The sequence below is a fragment of the Brachyistius frenatus genome, unplaced genomic scaffold (genome assembly GCF_029030835.1).
Source record: "Brachyistius frenatus isolate BFR_SWC_R1_liver_20210118 unplaced genomic scaffold, ASM2903083v1 Contig_20, whole genome shotgun sequence".
Taxonomy (NCBI): domain Eukaryota; kingdom Metazoa; phylum Chordata; class Actinopteri; family Embiotocidae; genus Brachyistius; species Brachyistius frenatus.
The window spans coordinates 672,954-694,330 of record NW_027210619.1 but is presented as its reverse complement, the minus strand read 5'-3'; the positions used below and the strand labels follow the sequence as shown (position 1 = coordinate 694,330).

The 21,377-nt window shown below is 42.6% G+C and overlaps 2 protein-coding genes across 2 annotated transcripts; one reads left to right on the top strand and one right to left on the bottom strand.

Moving 5' to 3' along the window:
• The first annotated feature begins 1,279 nt into the window (after positions 1–1,279).
• cops7a (COP9 constitutive photomorphogenic homolog subunit 7A) lies at positions 1,280–12,600 on the top strand. The gene is made up of 8 exons (XM_069695640.1): positions 1,280–1,344; positions 5,597–5,719; positions 7,475–7,550; positions 8,276–8,364; positions 9,222–9,424; positions 9,524–9,629; positions 10,580–10,749; positions 12,052–12,600. Exons 2-8 carry the CDS (start codon positions 5,597–5,599, stop codon positions 12,089–12,091), a joined length of 807 nt encoding a protein of 268 aa, XP_069551741.1. The 5' UTR covers positions 1,280–1,344; the 3' UTR covers positions 12,092–12,600.
• Positions 12,601–13,972: 1,372 nt separating this feature from the next.
• On the bottom strand, positions 13,973–21,070 carry pianp (PILR alpha associated neural protein). The gene is made up of 5 exons (XM_069695645.1): positions 20,438–21,070; positions 19,829–20,241; positions 19,364–19,442; positions 16,144–16,290; positions 13,973–15,474 (listed from the first exon to the last, which is right to left on the bottom strand). The coding sequence occupies exons 1-5, from the start codon at positions 20,446–20,448 to the stop codon at positions 15,453–15,455; spliced, it is 672 nt and encodes a 223-aa protein (XP_069551746.1). The 5' UTR covers positions 20,449–21,070; the 3' UTR covers positions 13,973–15,452.
• Between the last annotated feature and the right edge of the window lie 307 nt (positions 21,071–21,377).

The following is a 21,377-nucleotide window of genomic DNA, read 5'->3' as shown; positions in this document are numbered from 1 at the left end:
TGTGTGTGTGTGTGTGTGTGTGTGTGTGTGTGTGTGTGTGTGTGTGTGTGTAGGAGGAGGTAGGGGGGGATTATTTCAAGAATGTCAGGAAAAAGAAGCTAAACAGCCAAGACTATCAGTGGATTTGATTAAAACTTCTGGATCAGCTGTTCCATTCATTCATTCATTCATTCATTCATTCATTCATTCATTCATTCATTCATCCATTCATTCATCCATCCATCCATCCATCCATCAAGCAAACAAACTTGTTTTTCCACATTTATCGGAAATGTTCTTGGTTGTTCTATTTAGCTAAGCCGATCTATCACACTTTCCTGCTCTCTGTCCCAAATACAAGCATCATTGAGGTCCCGAGCCAGATAGCCACCAGTCAGGTGGTAAAAACAGTTCACCAGGAATTTAGCTAAGACTGGAAATATTTTGTTTTAATTCAACACAATGATTGACAGTGACATCAAGTGATTATTTTTGTCATCCATGCTGAATTAGCATATTATTTATCTAATTTTAGATATTTCATCCAAATTACTATTGTTAAGAATTAATTTTATGCTGACTTTAGACGCAAGTCTTTTATTTCAGTAAAATAACCATGAATGGTGTCACTGAGTCACATAACTTTGGGCATAATCATGTCTCTTCTGTTAATCTTTTGGAGATTTGGAGACCTGCAAATAGATCCTAACCAAACTGAAATAACTGATTCCAACCTTCTCTTTTTTTGCTTGTAAGTCTTCAAATAAAGCAAGGTCTTTGACCCCTTGTCATAACATGTAGCCTTATTGTATGAATTGTGAGATCTCAACCAAAGAGTGATTGTGCCTTCTTGGATTGTTTATTTTGAATGATACCAAGATTTCTGGACTGATTTGTGGTCTTTAATTTTAATAACGGAGACAGAACCCTGACTTCTTTGGCTCTAAAACCATTTATTTCAGTTGTATCTTTAATTGGAAACATCTAAACACAGATTTCTTTAATGCATCCGCTCAGAGCTTGTATTGAACCAATCACCAGGTGATACTGTTCAAAAAATCTAGATAGACGAAAAGTCATCGCTGAAATCATATAATGACCGCTCAGATATATTTTAGGATCTCGCAGTGGGTCTTGAGCCAAAGGTTGGGAACCACTGTCCAGTAAGATGAAGTATACAGGTTCGCCGCTAGATACCGCTGTTCTCTCTGATCCACTGCTACTGCTGATTGACCGCGGTCCTTGTCCCGCCCACTTCACTCTGCTGTCCAATCAGAGATGACGTTGCTTTGTTGTCGTACGTGTGCTGAGAGCGGAACTGAACAATCGACAGGGAGGCTATCTGCCAGAAACCAACACAACAAGGTGAATTTAACACGCACAGACGTAATTTACCACTTTTGTTGAAACATTCACGTGCATTTCTTATTTCACGGTTGTTTATTTAGCATTACGGTATTATTTAAATGTCTAAAAAGGCTTAAAATTAACTGAGGCCTAACACCAACGGTTAAGTGAAGCCTTGCGGTTGTTTAGCCGTTAGCAACTGAGCTAGCATGACACGCTGAGCTTCAACAATAACAACAATGTCAACGAGATCTGTCAGTTTAAATCAGCATAGCACCTGAATACATGTGTTTTGTACGGTTAGAGCTTCATTCATCTTTTGCAATCATGTGTCGTTGGCAGATACGGTCATTAGCTTTTAATGTATTTACCCCGGTGACTTAGCATTGCAGCTAACGTACATAATCGGGGAGTTGAGCTGAGTGAGTCTGACTTTAACTACTTACTTTAATCCATGACCAGTTAAGTTTCTTAAAATGCTACTTTATATTTTGGTTGCATACTTTTTCAATTTTATGTAATATTAATGGTGAACTCTTGAAACAGTACACCTAAGCTAAAAGTATAGTGGCTACATGTACTGTATGTTGCTCTAAATTAACGTATTTTTAGTGACGTTGTTAGTCACAACTTTTTACAATGTAGAAATTGACTTAAAATGAAAACTTTGAGTCAGACGAGAAGAAAAGACACTTACTTTAAGTACCCTTATTGTAATGTCGGTACGTGCTGAAATGATTAGTACAAGTAGTCAACTTTCAGTGCACAGAAAAGTGAAATAACAAACTTGCAGCTCTGGAGTCAGAGATGTATAAGAAAGGTACAAGAAGAAAGAGGACAGAGAGGAAATAGCACAAACTGCGGGAGAGAGAAGATATAAAGTCAAAGCAGCCATGATCTTCCAAAAAAAAAAAAAAAAATAGGGGTCTTGCAACACTTTGAGTAGTTTATTCACTTTACTGGAACTTTGTAATAACTTTATTACCCCTGCCTAACCTCTTAACATACATCTTTACTATTTTGTTTCACCTTAAGTAGCTTTAAGTTTATTTAAATAATCACTTACACTATTCATCCACAACATTAATAGCAATGACAGATGAAGTGAAACATTATTATGTCATTACACAGCACCTATCAAGGGGTGTCATATATTAGGCAGCAACTGAACAGTTAATTCTTGAAGTTGATATTTTAGGAACAGGAAACATTGGCTTGAGTAAGCGTCTGACAAAAGTCAACCTGGGTCAGAGCGTCTCCAAAACGGTCGGTCTTGTGGGATGTCCCGGGTGTACAGTGGTTAGTAGTAACCAAAAGTGGTCCAAGGAAGAACAACCGGTGAACCAGCAACGGGTTCATGGCTGCCCAAGGCTCATTGATGCATGTAAAGAGAGAACGCTGGCCCTGGTGGTCTGATCCCACAGAAGAGGAACTGTAGCACAATCTGCTGAAAATCTTAATGTTGACTTTGATAGAAAGATGTGAGAACACACAGGGCATCCCAGCTTGCTGAGTATGAGGTTGTGTACGTGCAAGCTGCTCAGGGTGCCCATGCTGACCCCTGTCCACTGCTAGAAGTGCCCACAATGTGTATGTGACTGTTAGAAGTGGACCATAGAGCAGTGGAAGGTGGCCTGGTCTGATCAATCACGTCATGTGGACAGACGGGTGCATTGTTTACCTGGGTGAGAGATGGCTACAGGATGCACTGTGGAATGAAGACTTGCCGGAAGAGGTAGTGTGATGCTCTGGTCAATGCTCTTGACCAGAAACATTGGGTCTGGGCATTTATTAGTATTTTACTTTGACACATACCACCTATCTAAAAACATCTTGTGCACAAAAATTGGTCAAAAATGGTTTGAGGACCATGACAAATAATTCAAGAGTTGACATGCCCTCCAAATTGCCCAGATGTTAGTATCATCGAGCATCTGGAGAGAGAAGTACGATCCATGGAGGCTCCGCCTCACAACTTACAACACTCGAAGGATCGGCTGCTAATGTCTTGGTGCCTGACACCACAGCACACCCGCAGAAGTTTTGTGGAGTCCATGCCTCAATGGGTTACAGCTGTTTTGGCGGCACAAGTGGGACCTACATAATATTAGGAAGGTGGTTTTTCATGTTGTGGCTGATTAAGTTTATATTCTGGATTCACTTGGTTCAACTTTTCATTGACGCTATATGAGGCTTTTTACTGAGTGAAATATTCAAACTTGTTTCAAATACTGTTAGGGATCTGACCTTGTTCAGTGTCAAAAAAAAAATGCAAGTCTTACAAGTGATTTGGAGTGATATTCAGAGTCTGATCTTTAATCTTCAGAGTACAGTTTAGTTGAAAAGGGTTACAGAGGAGATATGTGAACGAACCACTCCTTATTAGAGTTGAGAGTCTGTCGAAGAGAGTGCTGTTCAGTGAGTTCAGGGAATAATATACAGCAGTGAAAGCTTACGACTGCCAAATCCAATTCTGTGTTCCATCTAGTTGCTCGTACCTTTTTTATTTTTTATTTAATATATTGTTTTATTCAGTTTTATTCTCTGATGTGAATCTAAAGCTTCTTGTAAAAATAAGAAACAATAAACATAGCAAAACAAATGTAAAATGTTTGAGCTTTGTGGTTTTGGGCTTGTGGTGCCTGTTGTACCATACAGAAGACAACACAAGGTACTGGAACAATAGTAGTTTTTTTATACCAATTATTTTTGTTAAAGCTACGTAGACATTAATACACAATACAAATTGAATGATGGTAATTGGCAACATGAATGAGAAGATGGTAGAACAATAATGTAGTCATTACCTAAAGTCATTATTAAAACAATTTATCATAATGAACAACTATTCTTTTTGCAGTTTGGAATTGTAATTAATTCTGTGTTAGTATTATTCCTGTTTTATTTATTTTCATGTATCAGTATTATGGATCTGAACAGCTGCATCTTGCATATTGAGCAGGTCCACAAATTCCTTGTGCCATCTCTCACTAATATGCTGCCAGTTTTGGCCTTTTTTTTTTTTTTAATTCAGTAGAAACATGTAGGTGGATCCAATCCAGCCTCAGATTTAGAGCTTGTTTTGATTTATAAGAAAACCTGAAATTATAAGAGCCACTGTTTCTAAAACACTGCCGCTTAGTTTGTTTGGTTGGAACACATGTTTGCTCATCTGCTCAGCTTGCCTGGGAATAAACTTTTCAGACCGCCGTAATGGTGGTCCAGTGGGACAACATATGGAAGACGACGTGCATGCGCACATCTAAATGCATCAGATTTATGGTGGTACAATATATATGTACCATCAGCACTGGCTGAGATGAATACGAAGCAGTCAGACGAGTATTAGCACAGCAGTGGGTATCCAGACTCTCTGTTGCATTAATTTTAGGAAGTGGCCTCAGGTAATGAACCCAGTCTGATGCAACGGCAATAATTTTTATCATGCATCTGTAATACTTACTTCCCTTGTGTCGCAGGATGTGTCTACTGGGATCAGGATCTTAAAATATCCCATCAAAGTCAATAGAACAAGTCCTCACATTGGGATGTTTGTCAGCTCAGGCACTTTTGAATTGGAAGGAAGTAAGCTCAAACTGACAATCAGCTTTATTATTTTATAGGATAAAAGGACAATGTACAGAAAACCTTTTTTTGTTTGTTTATTTTCTGGCATGGACTTTCTAAATTCTAAATATCTGCTTGAGGCACAGCAGATTCATGTGACTACGTAGCTAATTATTCTGGTGTTGCCCTCAGCCCAAAGTGCATTAGCATCGTGTTTCTATGCAGGGAATGGGTTGATGAATATACATGCCCTGCTCTGCATTCATTACACTTTTTGCCCATATTGGTGCTACCCAGTGCAGCTACTCTTCCACGATCTGAGTAGCTCTCCAGGTAGTTTGAGGGTTAAGTGTTTTGGTCAAGGGTACTTGTCAGTTCGACGTTAGATGAGAGGGAATATTGTTCGTTTATATAGATGTCTTTTCAACAGGCAGTAAGTGGCCAGACTGTTTCAAAGGACATGATAATATGTAGATGCTGTGATGTCCTAGTCTTCATTAATGGGGCGTTGGGATCCTTATTACAGTATTTTTGGAAGATTTTGACTCGACGTCTCTTGACGGCATTAACAAAGCATTAGAGCTAAGGCTATGAGAGAGGTTACTTTCTTTATTCTTATCATACTTGCTTTGCTGCTCATCTGTCTCTGTAATACTCTGATCTAACCCGCTGTGTGTCTGTTACCTGTGTCCCCCGGCATCAGATGGAGGTGGAGCAGCTCCTGTCTCTGTCAGGCTCAGCACTGGCCCAGGCTGTCAGCTCTCTGCTGGAGACCCCGGGTCTCTATGTTTTCTCTGACATCTTGGAGCTGCCGAATGTCAGAGAGGTAAACACACTATCGCACTTAATCTCCTTCACACTCTCTGTCATTTGAGATTGTATCAGAGCTGACTTGAAAAGAATCCATTGTCATCGATTCATGTTACTGGTGTTCATGTATCCAAGACAATCTACTCAACCAAAACCACATTCGGGTGGGGGGAGGGGGGGGGTGTTCGGTCAATGATGCATGTGACCACATTGTTCGTGTAGCGTCAGTACAAGTGTGTACTCTAACCACATTAAACCACATTTGTCATCTACGCAAGACGAAATGTCCGTACATTTGTTCTCCAACGATCAAAGTCACAACTTGCCTCCCAATCAACACGCTCTATATATAGAATTCAGGGGTGAGAAAGATTTTTCGCAGGCAGGATGACATATTGCATATGTGATATGTCAAAATTTCATGAGAATACACATTTAATACCCTGTTTTGAAAACGAGATGCTGCCGTTACAGGAGAGTATGCTTTTGCAGAACCATTGTTCCTTTACTTAATTATAGCCCCGGAAAGGATGGAGAAAAAGCCTGACCAGTGGGAATACTTACTGAGGATTTGAGGACCTTTTAGGAGCGCAACACTCAAATTGCATTTGTCCTTATTTACTTAAGGACCGTACAGAGGTTTTGTGCAGATAAAATGGAAGACAGGCAGCAGAACAGAAAATTGCCGAGGACACTGTGTCTGAAATTTATTGTCTTGAGAAAAGCGGGGTTTTTATCACATACATAAAGAATAGAGAAACCAGTCAGGTTGAGATGGTGAGGTAAACAGAGAGAAAAAGATTTCTTAACAGTTCAGACAAAGTCAAAAACATTGCAGCAAATTGAAAATATACTGTTTAAAGTTACCTTAGTCAAATATGCAACAGTGCAACAGACTTTTAATATGACAAAAAGCTCTACCTCCCTGTGGTTGTCTATTTAGTCAAAGGATGTTTTTGATCAAAAATCTCCCACATGGATATCCATTTCACTTTTGTTCTATTTTTGATCATTACTTTAGCCTGATGATATTGGCTTATTATAATTTTACCTCACATGCAGCCTTGTTCTTGTCTTGCAGAACAACTAAATGCTCGTATTTCCAAAAGTCTTTTCTTTTCAAGCAGTATTTCTGGTTGAGCAGCAGAGAACATTTAATTTTGCTCTTCTCTGCTTTCCAGACATGCACAACACTTGTCAAATCAGTGTGACAATGATAGAAGTCAGATGAATTGTGGCTCGAGCACATTTACGTTTTTAGTCTTGGTAAACACCTGGCTGAAATGAAACGCTGCAGCGACACCAAATTTGCATCCCTGGTGGAATTTTTTTTTTTTTTTTAAATTTGATAGGCCTATTATTTTCCCCTGGCTGTTTATGGTGACAGGCGAAACAATTTGAAATGGAATAAAAATGTCCTATGATAGAGCAGTTAGCCATCAGGAATGTTAATGCATTTGATTTGCTCTGTTACTTGAATATCGAGCAGGGGATCCAAAATCTAATCACAAAACATTCTAAAGATCATCAGAGACAGATTTGGACGCCGCGTATGAATGCAGATGAATCCACATGCTGTAGGTTTTGTTTGAATATATAGTAAGCGTTCAGGTTTTTATATGGGTCTTTCTTACTTCTGCTGACTCAGTGAGACCTCTCCTCAGAGTTGCTCACTCACCGAGTTTAGTTTCATCGTTCTTCTGTAGAGAGTCTCATTACTTACTGTATCTTTCCACATCCTTTTCTCTTTCATCTTCCCTCCAAACCACAGCTGGAGAATGGCCCTCATGCACCAGTCTACCAGCTCCTGAACCTCTTTGCCTATGGAACTTACTGCGACTACAAAGGTATAGAAGTGGCAGCACAATGTAAATAAATAATAGGGTGGCCCTGCAACTCTATTATTATGAGGTGTATTTCTTTGCTGCGAAGGTAGGCACCTTGACACAGAGGCCCGCCTGAGACGCTGCAGGCAGGTTATTCACAGATAAAATACGAGGAGTACTACTTTCCTCTATTTAGGCAACTTTTCATCCAGCCTTCTGATTGGCTAATGACGCTCTGTGTCACAGCAGCACTGGCCCAAAATGACAATAAACTTTATTTAATGTTTCTCTCTTGTGTAATTCATCTGAAAGCTTCAACAAGAAATGGAATGCTAATTATGTCTAATTTTGTGCTGAATATCAACCAATACCCTGGAAAAAAAGAATGAATGTAGCCTACTTTATTCTTCCCTTTCGAGTCATGCCGACAGGGAGCACATTTACTTTCATAGCTGTGTCGTGGAGCCCTTAGAGGACCTGTCAGAGCTGCCGTCTCACAGGGTGTGAGTCCTGTCACCAGGGGAGCGAGTCAGTAGGAGACACGGTCGCTGGAGACGGACTTCCTCCTTCCTTCCTCCCGTCTCTGTTCTCTGACTGCTTAAACAGCTCCACACTCTGTAACATTATACTTCAAATTAATAAGTGGTGCCTCGATTATATGTGACTATTCGACCTGCAGCAAAGTGACACTTACATATTTTTCCTATTCTGTCTCTTATATTTTATATTCCTGTCTGCTGCTTCAGAGAGAGCAGCCTCTCTTCCAGAGTTGACCCCAGCACAGAGAAACAAACTCCGTCATCTGTCCATCATCAGCTTGGCTTCTAACCTCAAGGTACAGGTCCATTATTTTGTTCTTACAGTTTTTACATAAAAGTGCAGATGAACTATAATGTTGTATTGATTGATTTTTTTTTTTTTAATCTGAAGAATATAAAATACATTTTCTGCAGCCAGCACATTGCTGCAGGCCTTCAGAAAGCAGGCCCTGATATTAATGATATATGGACAATTTTGCTTTTAAATATGGCTTTGCTTTTTAATTCACGCTTATGATCCATTTTCTTTAAAGTTTATGTGAGGTTGGCTGTGATTTTAAGCTTGTGGCTGTATTCATATCAGCGAAATTAGACGTAAAACAACAGATGAGCCTGAGGTTTCTCAAGAAAAATGTACCAGCACAACTTGTACTCTTCAATCCGCCGTAGATTTCATAGCCACCCCTCCATGTGCATGATAAAGTATGAAGTCATGTTATTTCTTAAGGCATCTCTCCTTTGCACTTTCCAACTGCATTGCTCCTCTCCTGATGCCCTTTTCTTTCTCCACTCCTGATAAATAATTGATTCATTACTCTCACCAGCACTGTCACTTTTTTTTCTGTAACTTAATCTCACTTTTCATTAACATTGCCCCTTTCACTCCTGCCCCCTGTTTTTCTCCTTAATGTGTCACTGTTTTCTCTGCATGTGAGCTTGAACTCTCTAATTACCCAGTGAAGGACTGTTCAATTTCAGACTCCTCTCATCTTCGTCTGGCAGTGACATTTAGACAAATGAGCATTTTCACTGTAACATTTTTAGTCATTTTTCATCAAACCTTTAAAGTGGAATCAAATTTGCTGCCTGTTTACCGAGACTTAAAAGAGAGAGTACGAAGATTAAAGTGTCTTCACGTCTTCTTTCCCGTCAGTGCCTGCCGTACTCGCTGCTCCTGCAGCAGCTCGAGCTGAAGAATGTGCGGGAGCTGGAAGACCTGCTGATCGAGGCCGTTTACTGCGACATCATCCAGGGCAAACTGGACCAGAGGAACCAGCAGGTGGAGGTCGACTGCAGTGTGGGTCGTGACCTCGGCCCCAATGAGCTCCCAAACATAATCAACACGCTGCAGGAGTGGTCAGTATCCCCTTTGTGTGTCTGTGCACACATTTTAGATTTATGTCTCAATTACCTGCTTTCCTAACTGCCTCCCTCCACGCAACTCTCCTCTCTCAGGTGCACAGGGTGTGAGGCGGTGCTGTGTGGCATCGAGGAGCAGGTCTCGAGGGCAAACCAGTACAGAGAAAGCCAGCTAAAGGTCAAAGTCCAAGTGGAAACAGAGGTTAGTCTTTCGTCCTTTTAGTCGACACTTCGCTCTCTCTGCCTCCAGAAATTCCGGTAAATGTGACTCTTCCACATCTCTCTTTTGTTTTTTTGCTCCGAGAATCTTGTGGTATTTTAGTTTCCTCCTGACTGCATATTTCCCCCCTAAAGCAAATGTGTCTGCTTGCTTTAATTGTGGTGTTCATACTGTCCATTTCAAGGTCCCTTTTTAATGTACGTACCTTGTAGGTGATTGGACACAAAGTGTGCAGTCTTCTGAATGTCCAACTGAAATAAAACAGGGTTTTTTAGGACAGCATCTGCTCTGTAAATCATTTCTCCAGTGTTTACTTTATTGGTCTCATGATGGTGCCCCAAAGTTTTCCATTTATTTGACTGACATGAAGCCACAGTGCAAGTGTGTTTCCTTTTCTCTTGTGGCCCTCAGTGTAACACCACCACTACTCCGGCAGCCCGACAGCTGCTGTCAATCAAACACAGACACTGACAGAACCCACTATTATTAGTATCGGTACCAGTATAGTCACTGGTGATGTTTTATAACTTCAACTGTGTCGAGTTAGACAAATCAAGTGGGCATCTTCCAAGGTTACAATCCTCTTCATATAAAATTCCCTCACTTTGCAAGAGAGCAGCTCAGCAAGGTTACAGTCTGTCTGCAGAAACACAACAAGGCAGATTTGTACTAAATGCACGGTAACCTTGGGAGATATACACTGTATTTGACTGAATCGGACTGCTTAAGCCTCACTTCAAATATCTTTACACAGAACAGTGACAGCGGATTTTGGAAGGGATTAATGGCCAGAATGACTAAGAACAATTACGGCAAGCCAAACCTGTTTCAGTGTTCATATGGCCACCTTATTATTGTTTTAAGACAGATTTGAATGATGAGTCCCTCCTCTCTTGTCTTGAATTTTTAATATCTCTTCACTTCTCCTCCAGGTCTCAAACCTACAGAAAACATTAAAGGCCAGCGCTGCCTCTCCGTCATCAGGCCCCGCCCCCGCTGGAGCTGCCTCCAATCAGGACGCAGACCAGCCGGCCGAACCAAGAGACCCCGCCTCCTCTCAGGAACCCCGGCAACCAGGCAAAAAAAGTTCAAAGGTGAAAGGGTGAGTACTGTCACATCACCTTTGTGTTTTGTAGCTTCACACAGCAGGCAGCCACATATTGAACAAAGTACTCTGAGAAAACTAAAGCTTTTTATACAGAAGGAGGCACCAGGAGTTTGCATAGAAATTGCATTCCGTTTTCAAATTGAATACATAAAATATGTTTGGCCATGTAGAATAATTTACTGAAAAGATGTTTTATTGAAAATTGTTGGTGCACTCTTAAATGAAGTTTGTGTTGACTTTTTTTTTTCCAAGCCACAAATGTATTTCATTCCCTCACGTCGCAAATTGAAACAAAAAGCTGCATATGGAGGTTTTTTCCATTAAATGTCTTTGATTGCCGCTTCTCCTTTTGTTCTGCAAAGCACTTTGTGATTTTTGAACAGTGCTGTATAAATACGATTTTCCCTACTTTGAACCATAGCATTGTGAAGACCACTTCAAACACTAAATTAAAGCCATTAGTCCGATGTTCTTGTAGAGAGCGAAAGTTAATTCAGCAGAGAACCACTATGTTTCTATTTTTCACTAAACAGTAAAAAGACAGCTGCCGGTGTAAGTGGCTTGTCGGTGTGTGAGCACACGTGTGTGCGTGTGTCTGCATTAAGTAGCTTTATTATCAGATGCACATCAATGTTTTGCAGAGGCACTATAACCCCGCTATCAGGGCCTCTCTTCCTCTGTTCTGCTTCTATCCGGCCCAATTACCGATGGCTAATTTCACATCTGTCCTGGATTGCAAAATGTCACTGCATATACAAATGCCCTGCAAGCTCACTTCCTGAAAGAAGCGCGTCCCCCTCCAGCAATCAGACGAGGTGGTTTGCTCTTCTACTGTTTATGTTGTTCCAGCTGAACAGAAAGCAGTGATTACTTTCTGGCTGCCTGTCATATTCTGTTGAAGCACATAGAGCCCTATAATTTCCATCACTCAGCACTGCACTTCATTCAAATGAAGATCCACTCACTATTTTAAAATCCAAATGATGGATAGCTTAACCTCAGTGCTCGAATTAAAATGAGTTTTTGACACCATTTCTTTATTAAGCTATTTAAAGGATGGGACTGATAGTGCAGCAGTTATTATTAGAAAAAGCTTCTTTGCCAAAATACTTTTTAATTTGCAGAAGTAAAAAAATCTACGCGATCAATTCAAATGCAAAAATACTAAATATTAGTGTTAGATATTTTAACATAAACTCAGTAATGTTAAAAGTTAACACGAGAGTCATTAAATAATTTAAGTTAAAAAAAAAAAGAAGCAATAATTCACTGTTTTAATGGTTGTTTCTTGTTCAGGCTGCGTGGCAGTGGGAAGATCTGGTCCAAGTCCAACTGAGGACAAGAGACTGAGATGTGAAGATAGCGAACACTCTCACTGATTAACGGACAAACAGATACATTAAATAATGTGACCACTATTCACGGATTCCCTTTTCATTCACACGTTACAACCAGGAAGCTCTACGGGAACTTTTCTTTTCACCAAATTTCCCCTCGACGGATTCTGAAACACACACTGGCTGATGGATAAAACAGGTGTGACATCCACCCCTGCAGTTGTTAATAGCCAAACAGGCGCGGACTGTCGGTGTAAATACCCGCACACACACGGCACTTGTGACACATGAAGACAGAATAGTCTGCAGTGGGAGGCAGTCGCCTTTGACCAGAAACAGGATCGGATCTTATGTGCGCGTGTGCATCTCTGTTGGTTTAAAATGTTCTTTTGGTTTGGATTAATTCTATGTTGCTTTGTATTTCTTCTCTGCTGAGTTGAGACATGTATAAGATCAGAATTTAAATTGTTGGGAAATAAAATGAAGCCCTGTACTTCTATCGACTGTCTCATTAATGTCACTGTCACTTCTTTTATTAAATGCACTTCAAAGTTCATCTCTGGAGGGTGCACTGCTAAATGTTAACTCACAGAAGGGGGCTACCCGTTAGGAGGTCAAGCCATTAATTAGGGCAAGTCCCCAAAGAGACTAATGTATTATAGAGCTGAGGCTTCCCCTGTGCGCTACCAGCATGGCTACACATACTTACACACACACACACACACACACACACACACACCAAGGGCATTCATATTTCATCTGAGTATGTTTTGCCCAGAGCTTCTATTTCAATGTCAAAATTGCCTGCCACCCTTCCATGTACCTCCATCACGCAGTTAGAAAAGCCTTCATCATACGCGCTATGTCCGTCTCTCGCTCTTTGATTCTATTTTCTCCGCCCTTCATCTTGCACGACATTAATGGTGGCAATTAGCTGACCAGCAGCAATGCTGAAGAGGCGGTAGACGGAAATTATGATCCTGTTTGATTTTACCCTGCATCTTTCTCGATTCGCCCCTCCATTCTTCCACCATCCCTCCTCACCTCTATAAATAGTGGTGTTAATTTGAGTCCGTGTGATTGAGCTTCATCGGTTCACATTTTTACCAGATCGAAGTTGTGAATTCTAGCAGCTGTACACCTCTCAAGTTGTTTGTGAGTGAATGATGGGTAGCTGGCATATTTGTAAAAGTGTCAGAGCGCGTTTGTTATAGGTGTGAGCAGTGACTCTGCATGCATGACTTCACTCCTAACTTTCGGTATTAATTGTTCATCCGTCACGGTTACGGATTGCTGCAACGTCTCTTGGTTTGTGTCTCAAACCAAGAGACAGCCATTAAAGCTTCCAAGTGGAATCCAGCCGATCAATTACTTTGATTGATCAGTAAAATGCCCACAGGAGATGAAAACACTAGCTGTGCTGCAGACTGGTGGAGAATCTCAATACAGTCAAGTGGCATTTCTCTCCTCGTGCCCACCTTGATTTTATTGACATTTGTTTAAAAAAACTGTACACAGAAGAAATTCTTGCTTAGCATCCTGTTAATCTTTCTAAAGCGAGAGGAATCCATATGAGGTGAGGAGATAAGGAAAAGCTTCAGACACAAGCAGGCGCCTTATTATTCGTCCCTTTTCAGCTGTTCCTCGGTGGTAAAAACATGATTGGCACATGCGGGACTCTTTAATGCCAAGCTTGTGGTTCAAAATCAATGCAATGCAGTGGACTAAATGTTCACTTCAGGGAGAAAAAGATTAGGATACAGGGGTAGCTATTAAAATGCACAGTGTAAGCTTTATCCTTCCCATAAAGCACCGCGGATCGCACCGCTCCCAGCGGAATTCATTCAACACGCACAGAAATAAACAGATAGACACAAAGCTAAAACGCCAGTGTTGAGTCTTTATTGAACTTCCATGGTACAGAAAGACCACATTTCTACAGATATGCTACTAAAAATCACAAGACTGGATATCTGGAGGATTGCACGAGCTACGCATGACGCCACCAGCACTGCGTCTGTAGTGGAAATGTGTGTAACTGGGGGTTCATGTCTCAAAGCTGCCTTGAAAAGTCGCCAAACATCAACTGATATTTGGCTTTGAAAGGTTCTATAAGACACCACTCACTGAGAAGTAAAATAGACATTTTATAAATAATAGATTTGAAGCAACGCTCACTGTTTTTTTGACTGTATACATGCAGATTCACTGGAAATACAGTATGATGTATTACTTTCCTTTGGTGCACCCAAGACATAATGATATGATGGTGGTTTTGTTTTCCAGATTGAGATACTTGGCTGTAGGGTGGGAAAAAAAAAAAAAAAAATCTTGTGGCAACATCGGTCCTTTGATCACATGTACAGTTCACTGATGCTCATTTCCATGACAACATAAATCTGTCTTTGTTTCGAACCATCCAAACTTGGGAAACTGATTTTCAACAGGCATGGTTCCTCTATCCATTCATGTTCTGAGTGTCTTCCCTCCACTGCTGGAAGTACTCACACCTCCATACAGTCCAGCAGGAACAAAGTGTGCTCACAAAGGCTCGACAAAGAGGTGAATGTCAGCCAGATAATTAAGAGAACAAATCATGAGGAAAAACTGAAACAAAACAGACTCTTTCACATACTGCAGAGGGAAAAAGCCACACTATTTGCATTTCAGGCGCCCAAAGCGGGGAATAAACAGCAGTTTTTGGAGCGTGACATGTTAAACACATTGCCTGTTGGCTACAGCCGTGCCAAACAGCTTTGTGAAATACCCCGTTCAGTGTGTGGAGATGCTCAGAATGGCTTTTTAACCATTTACAAGCCGGCTGAACTGAGCTCAATTGGAGATGTCATTTCATGAAAGGGACAATCTGCCGGATTGGCATTGATACTGAACAGCTCCACATGTGCAGCTGAATCACTGGAAACAGTGGTGGAAGCACAGGTAGGGCATTTCAGGGGTAATGGGATGTTGCACGGCTGTTTAACTGCTTGTTTGTGGATTAGTCATGGCAGGTCGAAGCGCAGAGCTGTTGGGTAGTTTGGCAGAGCTCTGGGCCATACAGAGGGTCGAAGATGGGACAGGTCATAGTGAGGCAGAAACACATAAAAGAAATTACACCGAACACAGAGGAAGGAGGAAAGGAAGGAAGGGTGGTGGGAGTGAGCCAGCAGGGAGATGAGTTTTAATTTTTTAGACCTCAGGGAAGCCGAGGAGTTTTGTGATGGCTGAATACCTGGGATCCCTGAATTCATTTCACAGTTTCAGAGAAAATAAAACGGCACTGCGGGCACGCCCTCTGGTCTTGTTGATGTTCCTCCTCAGGCCCCGCAGAAATGTTTACCATATGGAAAAACAGTCACCTCAGAGGTTCACAACTGGGATCCTGACACAGCAAGAGACACAGAGAAGAAGAGTGAGAGGGAGAGAAAGAGAAAACGGGAGGAGGGAAGGTTTTTTTTTTGGAAGCTCGGGAGCCCTGACGATAGGAGGAAAGGCAGAAGAAGACAGGAGAAGTGGAGCACAAAGGCCTGAAGCTGGAAAAGTAGCGAACATGTGAACGGAAAGCTGCATCGCAGGGGACTGAGGGCAGCGGGTAGAAGAAGACGGAAGAGAAGGAGGAAGAGGAGGAAGGTGGAGGAAAAGCTGATGGGGGGGAGGAAATGAGAGGGAACGCTGGAGTGCAGCTCTATAATTATCCTGATTGAGATTAATTTTAAATACCCTTGAATAAAAGCATCATTTCATGGATGTTGGTTGAGCGCCTTTTCACAGGCCCGCGATGACTCATCTGGAGAGGGAGTTTAAAACACTGATACATCTCACAGCAGCATCAACACTCCAGGCCTGAATACTCCATAGAGAATAGCACCACTGTCCAATTATACTCCGTTTGCATCCTTACAATGCATGTAAAGAGGTAATAAGGGTACTTCACACACTCTTCCCCAACACGCAAAGAAGCAAACTTGAATCCAGAGGTGCACAGAGACACACTCATAGACTTAAGACACACACACTCAGACTGTGCAGGGCTGATGAGGCGACTCATTACCTCTCCCTGTCGGTGAAGGAGGAGGAGGTGCTGTGCAGCGTCTGCCGGCTGTCCTCAGAAGCGAGGGAACGAGGGAGCGCCAGGGAGAGAGGGGGGGCCACGCCACGGGAAAGCGGGGGCGGGTGCTGGGAACAGCTGCGATCGTAACTAGGAGAGAAGGATAGTCAGACAGATAGATGGGAGAAGAGGGGTGGGAGGTTAGGCGGAGACGGAGGAGAGGGGATGGAAGTGGGCAAGAAAATTGGGGGAAAGAGGATGGAGAGTTGGAAGAGTGAGCAAGAAGGAAGCAAGGAAAGAGGATGAGGATGCAGAACAGAAGATTGGAAAGAGGAAAAAGGTCAAGGGGAAAAGATACAAAGAAGAAGAAGAGAGGAAGAAAGTTTAAGTTTGAGACAGACAGAAATTTCAGTAAAAGAAGATTGGAGAAGGAAAACCAGATAGCAGGAAATAACATAGACAGAGAGGTGGAGATGAAGGGAAACACACGATAAAGATAAGGAGAAGGGGGTGCAGAAACAGAGAAACAAAATCAGAGAGCATCAGGAACAGCCGAGCCATTTAGCATCAGCGAACACATTACCCTGCCACTGTGAGAGAGAATTAGTGCACTCATCGGACTCATTAAAACACTGTCAGATGGGAGAGGGAGGCAGAGCGAGAAATGGGGAAGGAGACAGCACTTTGGGATGAGACGAGAGAGTGAGTCAAACGGGGTGAGGTGGGAAGGAGGGCAACGAGGAGAGGGAATGGACAGAGGGGTGACGCACCAATAAGGTGTCGTGCCATTACTTCAGTAAGGAGAGTGAGTTATGTTGAAGACACAGCCCAGGGTCACAGGTTCAGGCTCTTAAGAATACTTAGACGCACAACAAAGCTGTTCTCACAGCCATAAAAAGCCATCCTACACCCTCATCCTCTCTCTGTAACACCTGTCCTCTTCTGGCTGACTCCGTCTCACACACTCTCACACACAAACACCGTCACGCTTGATAACATTAGCCACACTGACAATTTTAGGGCTGGGAAAATCACTGAGCACATATGCTGCTTTCTATAATCATAATGAACTGGACAGTGGCCAATTTCCACTATAGGCTATCATTTCAGTCCATCTGTAGCCCCCTCCCGCTCATTCCGCGGCACTCTCTCCATCTAACACATGGCGTTATTTACACATTTATGACACTGAAGCACGAGCCAGTCTATAGAGAGGGGCTGCTGCCATGTCTCCAGTCTGAGTCCCTGCAATTCTCACTATACTCGCAAAACCACTTTGTATCCACCAGCAGCGTGGGTTTTTCCTCCATGGCAGGGGCTGGTGAAGTTATCGAAACAACAGTAAAGGCCAGACTCAGGACCAGAGAGAAAAGGGGGCTTATCATGTATCAGCTCACAGCAAGCTGGAGGATTATCTGTGGATCTGCAGCCGGACTGGCGGTGCTGGGAGAGATAGGAGACTGGTGAGGAAGATAAGAGGAGTACCGGCTGTGCAAAGACAGGCAGCATTAGAATAAGAGGAGGGAACACAGGTATTCAGAGAAAGAAATCCCTGGGAGGCGAAGGGGAAGGAGAAAGGAGGGTTAGACAGGGAGTGAGGGGAGATAATGTGGGAGCAAAACTGAGATTAAGAGAGTGTGTGAAGGAGAACAAATTATACAGATTCAGGCAATGAAATGAAAAATTGGGATACAATGGAAATTTGTGGTAAGATGCTCAGATAAGAGAATTACAGTTAGGAAGAGGAGGGTAAAAGTATAAATGTGTGTGGAGGGAAAAAAAAAAAAGGAACGAGAAGATGTAGGGAGAGAGGAGTCCCAGCGGTCAAATAAACTGACTGTTATTGGTTTGATCAGCAAAGCGTGGAAGTGCTTCACTACATCACATAGATGACTCCCCGTTTCCAGCTAATGGCCATGTGTGTGTACCGAGCACTTCCTACCCAGCCTTAAAAACGTAACATGTACACGACCCCCACCCAGGTGTTTACATGCTCTGAGAGGTTTAATGGCCGCTGGGGCTGTTAAAGCACTAAAGCCATGTTAATGTTTAAACCTGTAAAGCAACACATCAGAGCTGTTTTTGCTTTCCACCGCAAATCCCAGTCCTTGTGGTGAATGTTTAATCATTGCAACTCGAATGGCTCTAAATGACACATTTGTGCCAACTGTGACTTTTAGAAACACAAGTGTTGCTAATACAGTCATTAGTAGGCAATTACTCAGCACTCACTTTAGAGGGGGGACTACCCATTACGTAATCATCAATGACAGGCAGACAGACAAGACAGACACAACACATCTGCAACTATTAACGTCTCAAATCTTGGCCTCTTCATTGATCCCGATGCATCTGGCCCAAATCAATACATTCTCATCGGGACCCATCAGTGAGTAAAACAAAATATCTATTTTTACCAAAATAGCACAATATAAGCTCTCTTTCAATGTTATTTTTCAAAATAAATTACACTCTAATCTCTTCACACTTACGGGCTGCTCTCACTAATTTCTAAGTCAGTAAATCCGGGTGTTTTTTTCAAAGCTAAGCTATGTCTACCTGCAACCCCTCTTTGGATAATAACCAGGAAAGCAGGATTAGTCCACTTAAGACTGTTTTAACTTAAAAATGGGCAATTAGCCAGTAAATATCATGATAAAAGTCTGAAAAAAGATCCAATCATCTGACGCAAAATGATGTTTTGTTTCTAATCATCACCCTTCAGGTTTATCTCGTAACTCCTTAGTGGGATCCCGATCCCCAGGTTGGCAATTTCTGTTCTGCACAAATCTTAGACCGACCTCATTACATCCCTGTTTTAATTGGAATAACCATTATTATCCCAAAAAAAAATCTGTTTCTGTTTTAGTGCAACTGTAATCCAGGAGGTCCACAAAACACTTTGATATCAAGCATCTCATTTAACCCTCTCAGTTTTAAAATGCTGCCATGTTAAGAGAGCTATCCTCAACAGAAGCCCGTACTAATCTGTAACTCACTGTGCTTTCTAAAATTACAAAATTGTCCAGCCCCTATCATTTACCATCAAAAACCTCTGAGGTGTTTCAACCAGGAGAATCAGTTAACACTGGGACAGGTATCCAGCTCATACGGGGACACTTGTCTGGTTATTGGTTCTTATTCAGCAATGCCCACTTTGTAATTATGTGCTCAGGTGCACAGACACACACATAATTTCAGAGGAAAGAGTTCAGGTTCCTACCAGAGTTTGGCTGTAATCACGACTGCTGTCAGGATGAGCAGCGAGGAGATGGTCACGGTGACGTAGAACTGAGGGTCCACTGTAACACACACATACACACACACACACACACATACTCATGCAGTTACTAACTGTGACCATGTATAACTGCATCCAGAATAAAGGAAGAAATCAATGAAGCCATCTGAAACACAAAATTGGATGTGCGAGACTCTGGCCTCCAACTATAACACCAGTCCGATGATGTCTTCTCTGTATTTTGCAGTGTCGACAGTGGCCAATTCCTCCCTGAGTGATGAGAACTTTATTAGGCATTCCCCACCACATACACAGCCGGCTGCACACAGCAGGGTGTCAGCCTTCACCCTGGTGACAGTTAATTCCCTGGAGGACTCCCGGCATGTGTGTGTGTTCACATGGCCACCTTAATTTAGAAATCCTTCATGTGCATCTCCTGATGCCCACCTTCCTCAGGCGCCGTCTCCTCTGCCTCCGTCCCTCCATCCTCCACTCCTCCCTCCTGGTCCCTGGACTCCAGTGGTGCCTTATCTCGGGGCTGTATGCTTCCATCAGGATAAGGCCAGTCCTTGGACGTGGCGGTGCTGACCTCCGTCTGGCTCCCGTGTAGGTGCAGGTGGTCAGTTTCTTGGCTGGAGAGGAAGTGGTACGTCTCATCCTCCAGCGGCTGAGTGGGACCCCAGACCACCGCCCACAGCGGAGTGGGTGTGACCTGGGCCGTGACGGACAGCTGGACCGACAGGGTGTCCACCTGCTCCTCGCTCTCACTGTCGTCACGGTTACAGGTGGAGGGATATGTCACCAGAGCAACCAGGAGGAGGGCGATGAGGGCAGTCAGTCGTGTGACAGGAGAGATGGAGCTGGAATAAAAGGTGGAGGAGAAAGAATGAGGTGGAGGACTAACAGAGGAGTTATCAGAGAAAATACATTGTTCACAGGCGCCCTGTACGACCTCAACTAGTCAGACATTGATTGCCATGTCAGCCATCACTCAGAATGACATTTTATGCATCAGTATCCCATACCTCCCTTCAACTCAGAAACTATCCATCTTACCATCTCTCCATCGCTTCGCTCTGTTCACTGAGACTCCTCTTCTCCGATCATCTCTCTCTGTGAGATAAGACGGGGGAAAGAGAGGGATAGAGAGAGGGAGAGAAAGGGGGAGGGTCCTGCTTTTTTCCTCTATTTTGCCAGAGAAATATCAGTAAGAGTATTGGCACAAAGCCAACTCTGTTACCTGTTACCTACCCTGTCAAAAAACAAACAAACAACGACACACACACACACACACACACACACGGACTCCCTCTGGCATTAAAATTTAACGCTCAATTATGTGCCACATGTTTATCCAGAATCCACATCTGCATGCAAAAACACCCAGAAGTACACACTCGTTGTCTGTCCTGCTCTCTCACACACACTTGCAGTGCACACACCTGAGCACAGCGAATTAATCATCATTAGAGGCGTCATGCATGGAGCCTGTACTCTATGTGGCACTTTGAGCAGAGAGGTAACTTCCTATCTACAACTACTGTCTAAATGCCACAGAAATGTCAGACACACACAAGCACACCGGGAAACAGGCACAGAAACACATGCACTCCGACACATATCAGTTATCATGCCTACCTCTGGCAGTGGAGAGAGGGAATGAGAGAGGGAGACAGAGAGAAAAGGGGGAGATACAGAGAGCAAGTGAGAAAAAAGCATCGGTTGCCTTAGCGACTGAGACATGTAGAGTCTGCTAGAGTGAGAGAGGGGAGAGAGAGAGCGATGTAGGCAGGGCAAGAGACTGTAGCAAAGAGATTTAAATGCTAATTATGTGGGTTTTTTTAAAAACTGGTTCAATTAAATGGACACAGAGGAAAAGAAATGAATTTGACGCGGCAATCCGAAATGATACTGAGGACGACATTAATAAGCTGATTTTAGAGGCGGGAGGTTAAAAAAAAAAAAAACTCTTCAAATATGTTTACAAAAACAGAAA

Coding starts and splice junctions, on each gene's coding strand:
- cops7a (XM_069695640.1), top strand. CDS start 5,597: ATGGAGGTGGAGCAGCTCCTGTCTCTGTCAGGCTCAGCACTGGCCCAG. Junction 7,551..8,275: donor AACTTACTGCGACTACAAAG/GTATAGAAGTGG, acceptor CTGCTGCTTCAG/AGAGAGCAGCCTCTCTTCCA. Junction 10,750..12,051: donor AAAAGTTCAAAGGTGAAAGG/GTGAGTACTGTC, acceptor TTTCTTGTTCAG/GCTGCGTGGCAGTGGGAAGA.
- pianp (XM_069695645.1), bottom strand. Junction 16,291..19,363: donor GTGATTACAGCCAAACTCTG/GTAGGAACCTGA, acceptor CTTCTCTCCTAG/TTACGATCGCAGCTGTTCCC. Junction 15,475..16,143: donor TCCTTCACCGACAGGGAGAG/GTAATGAGTCGC, acceptor TTGCTGTGTCAG/GATCCCAGTTGTGAACCTCT.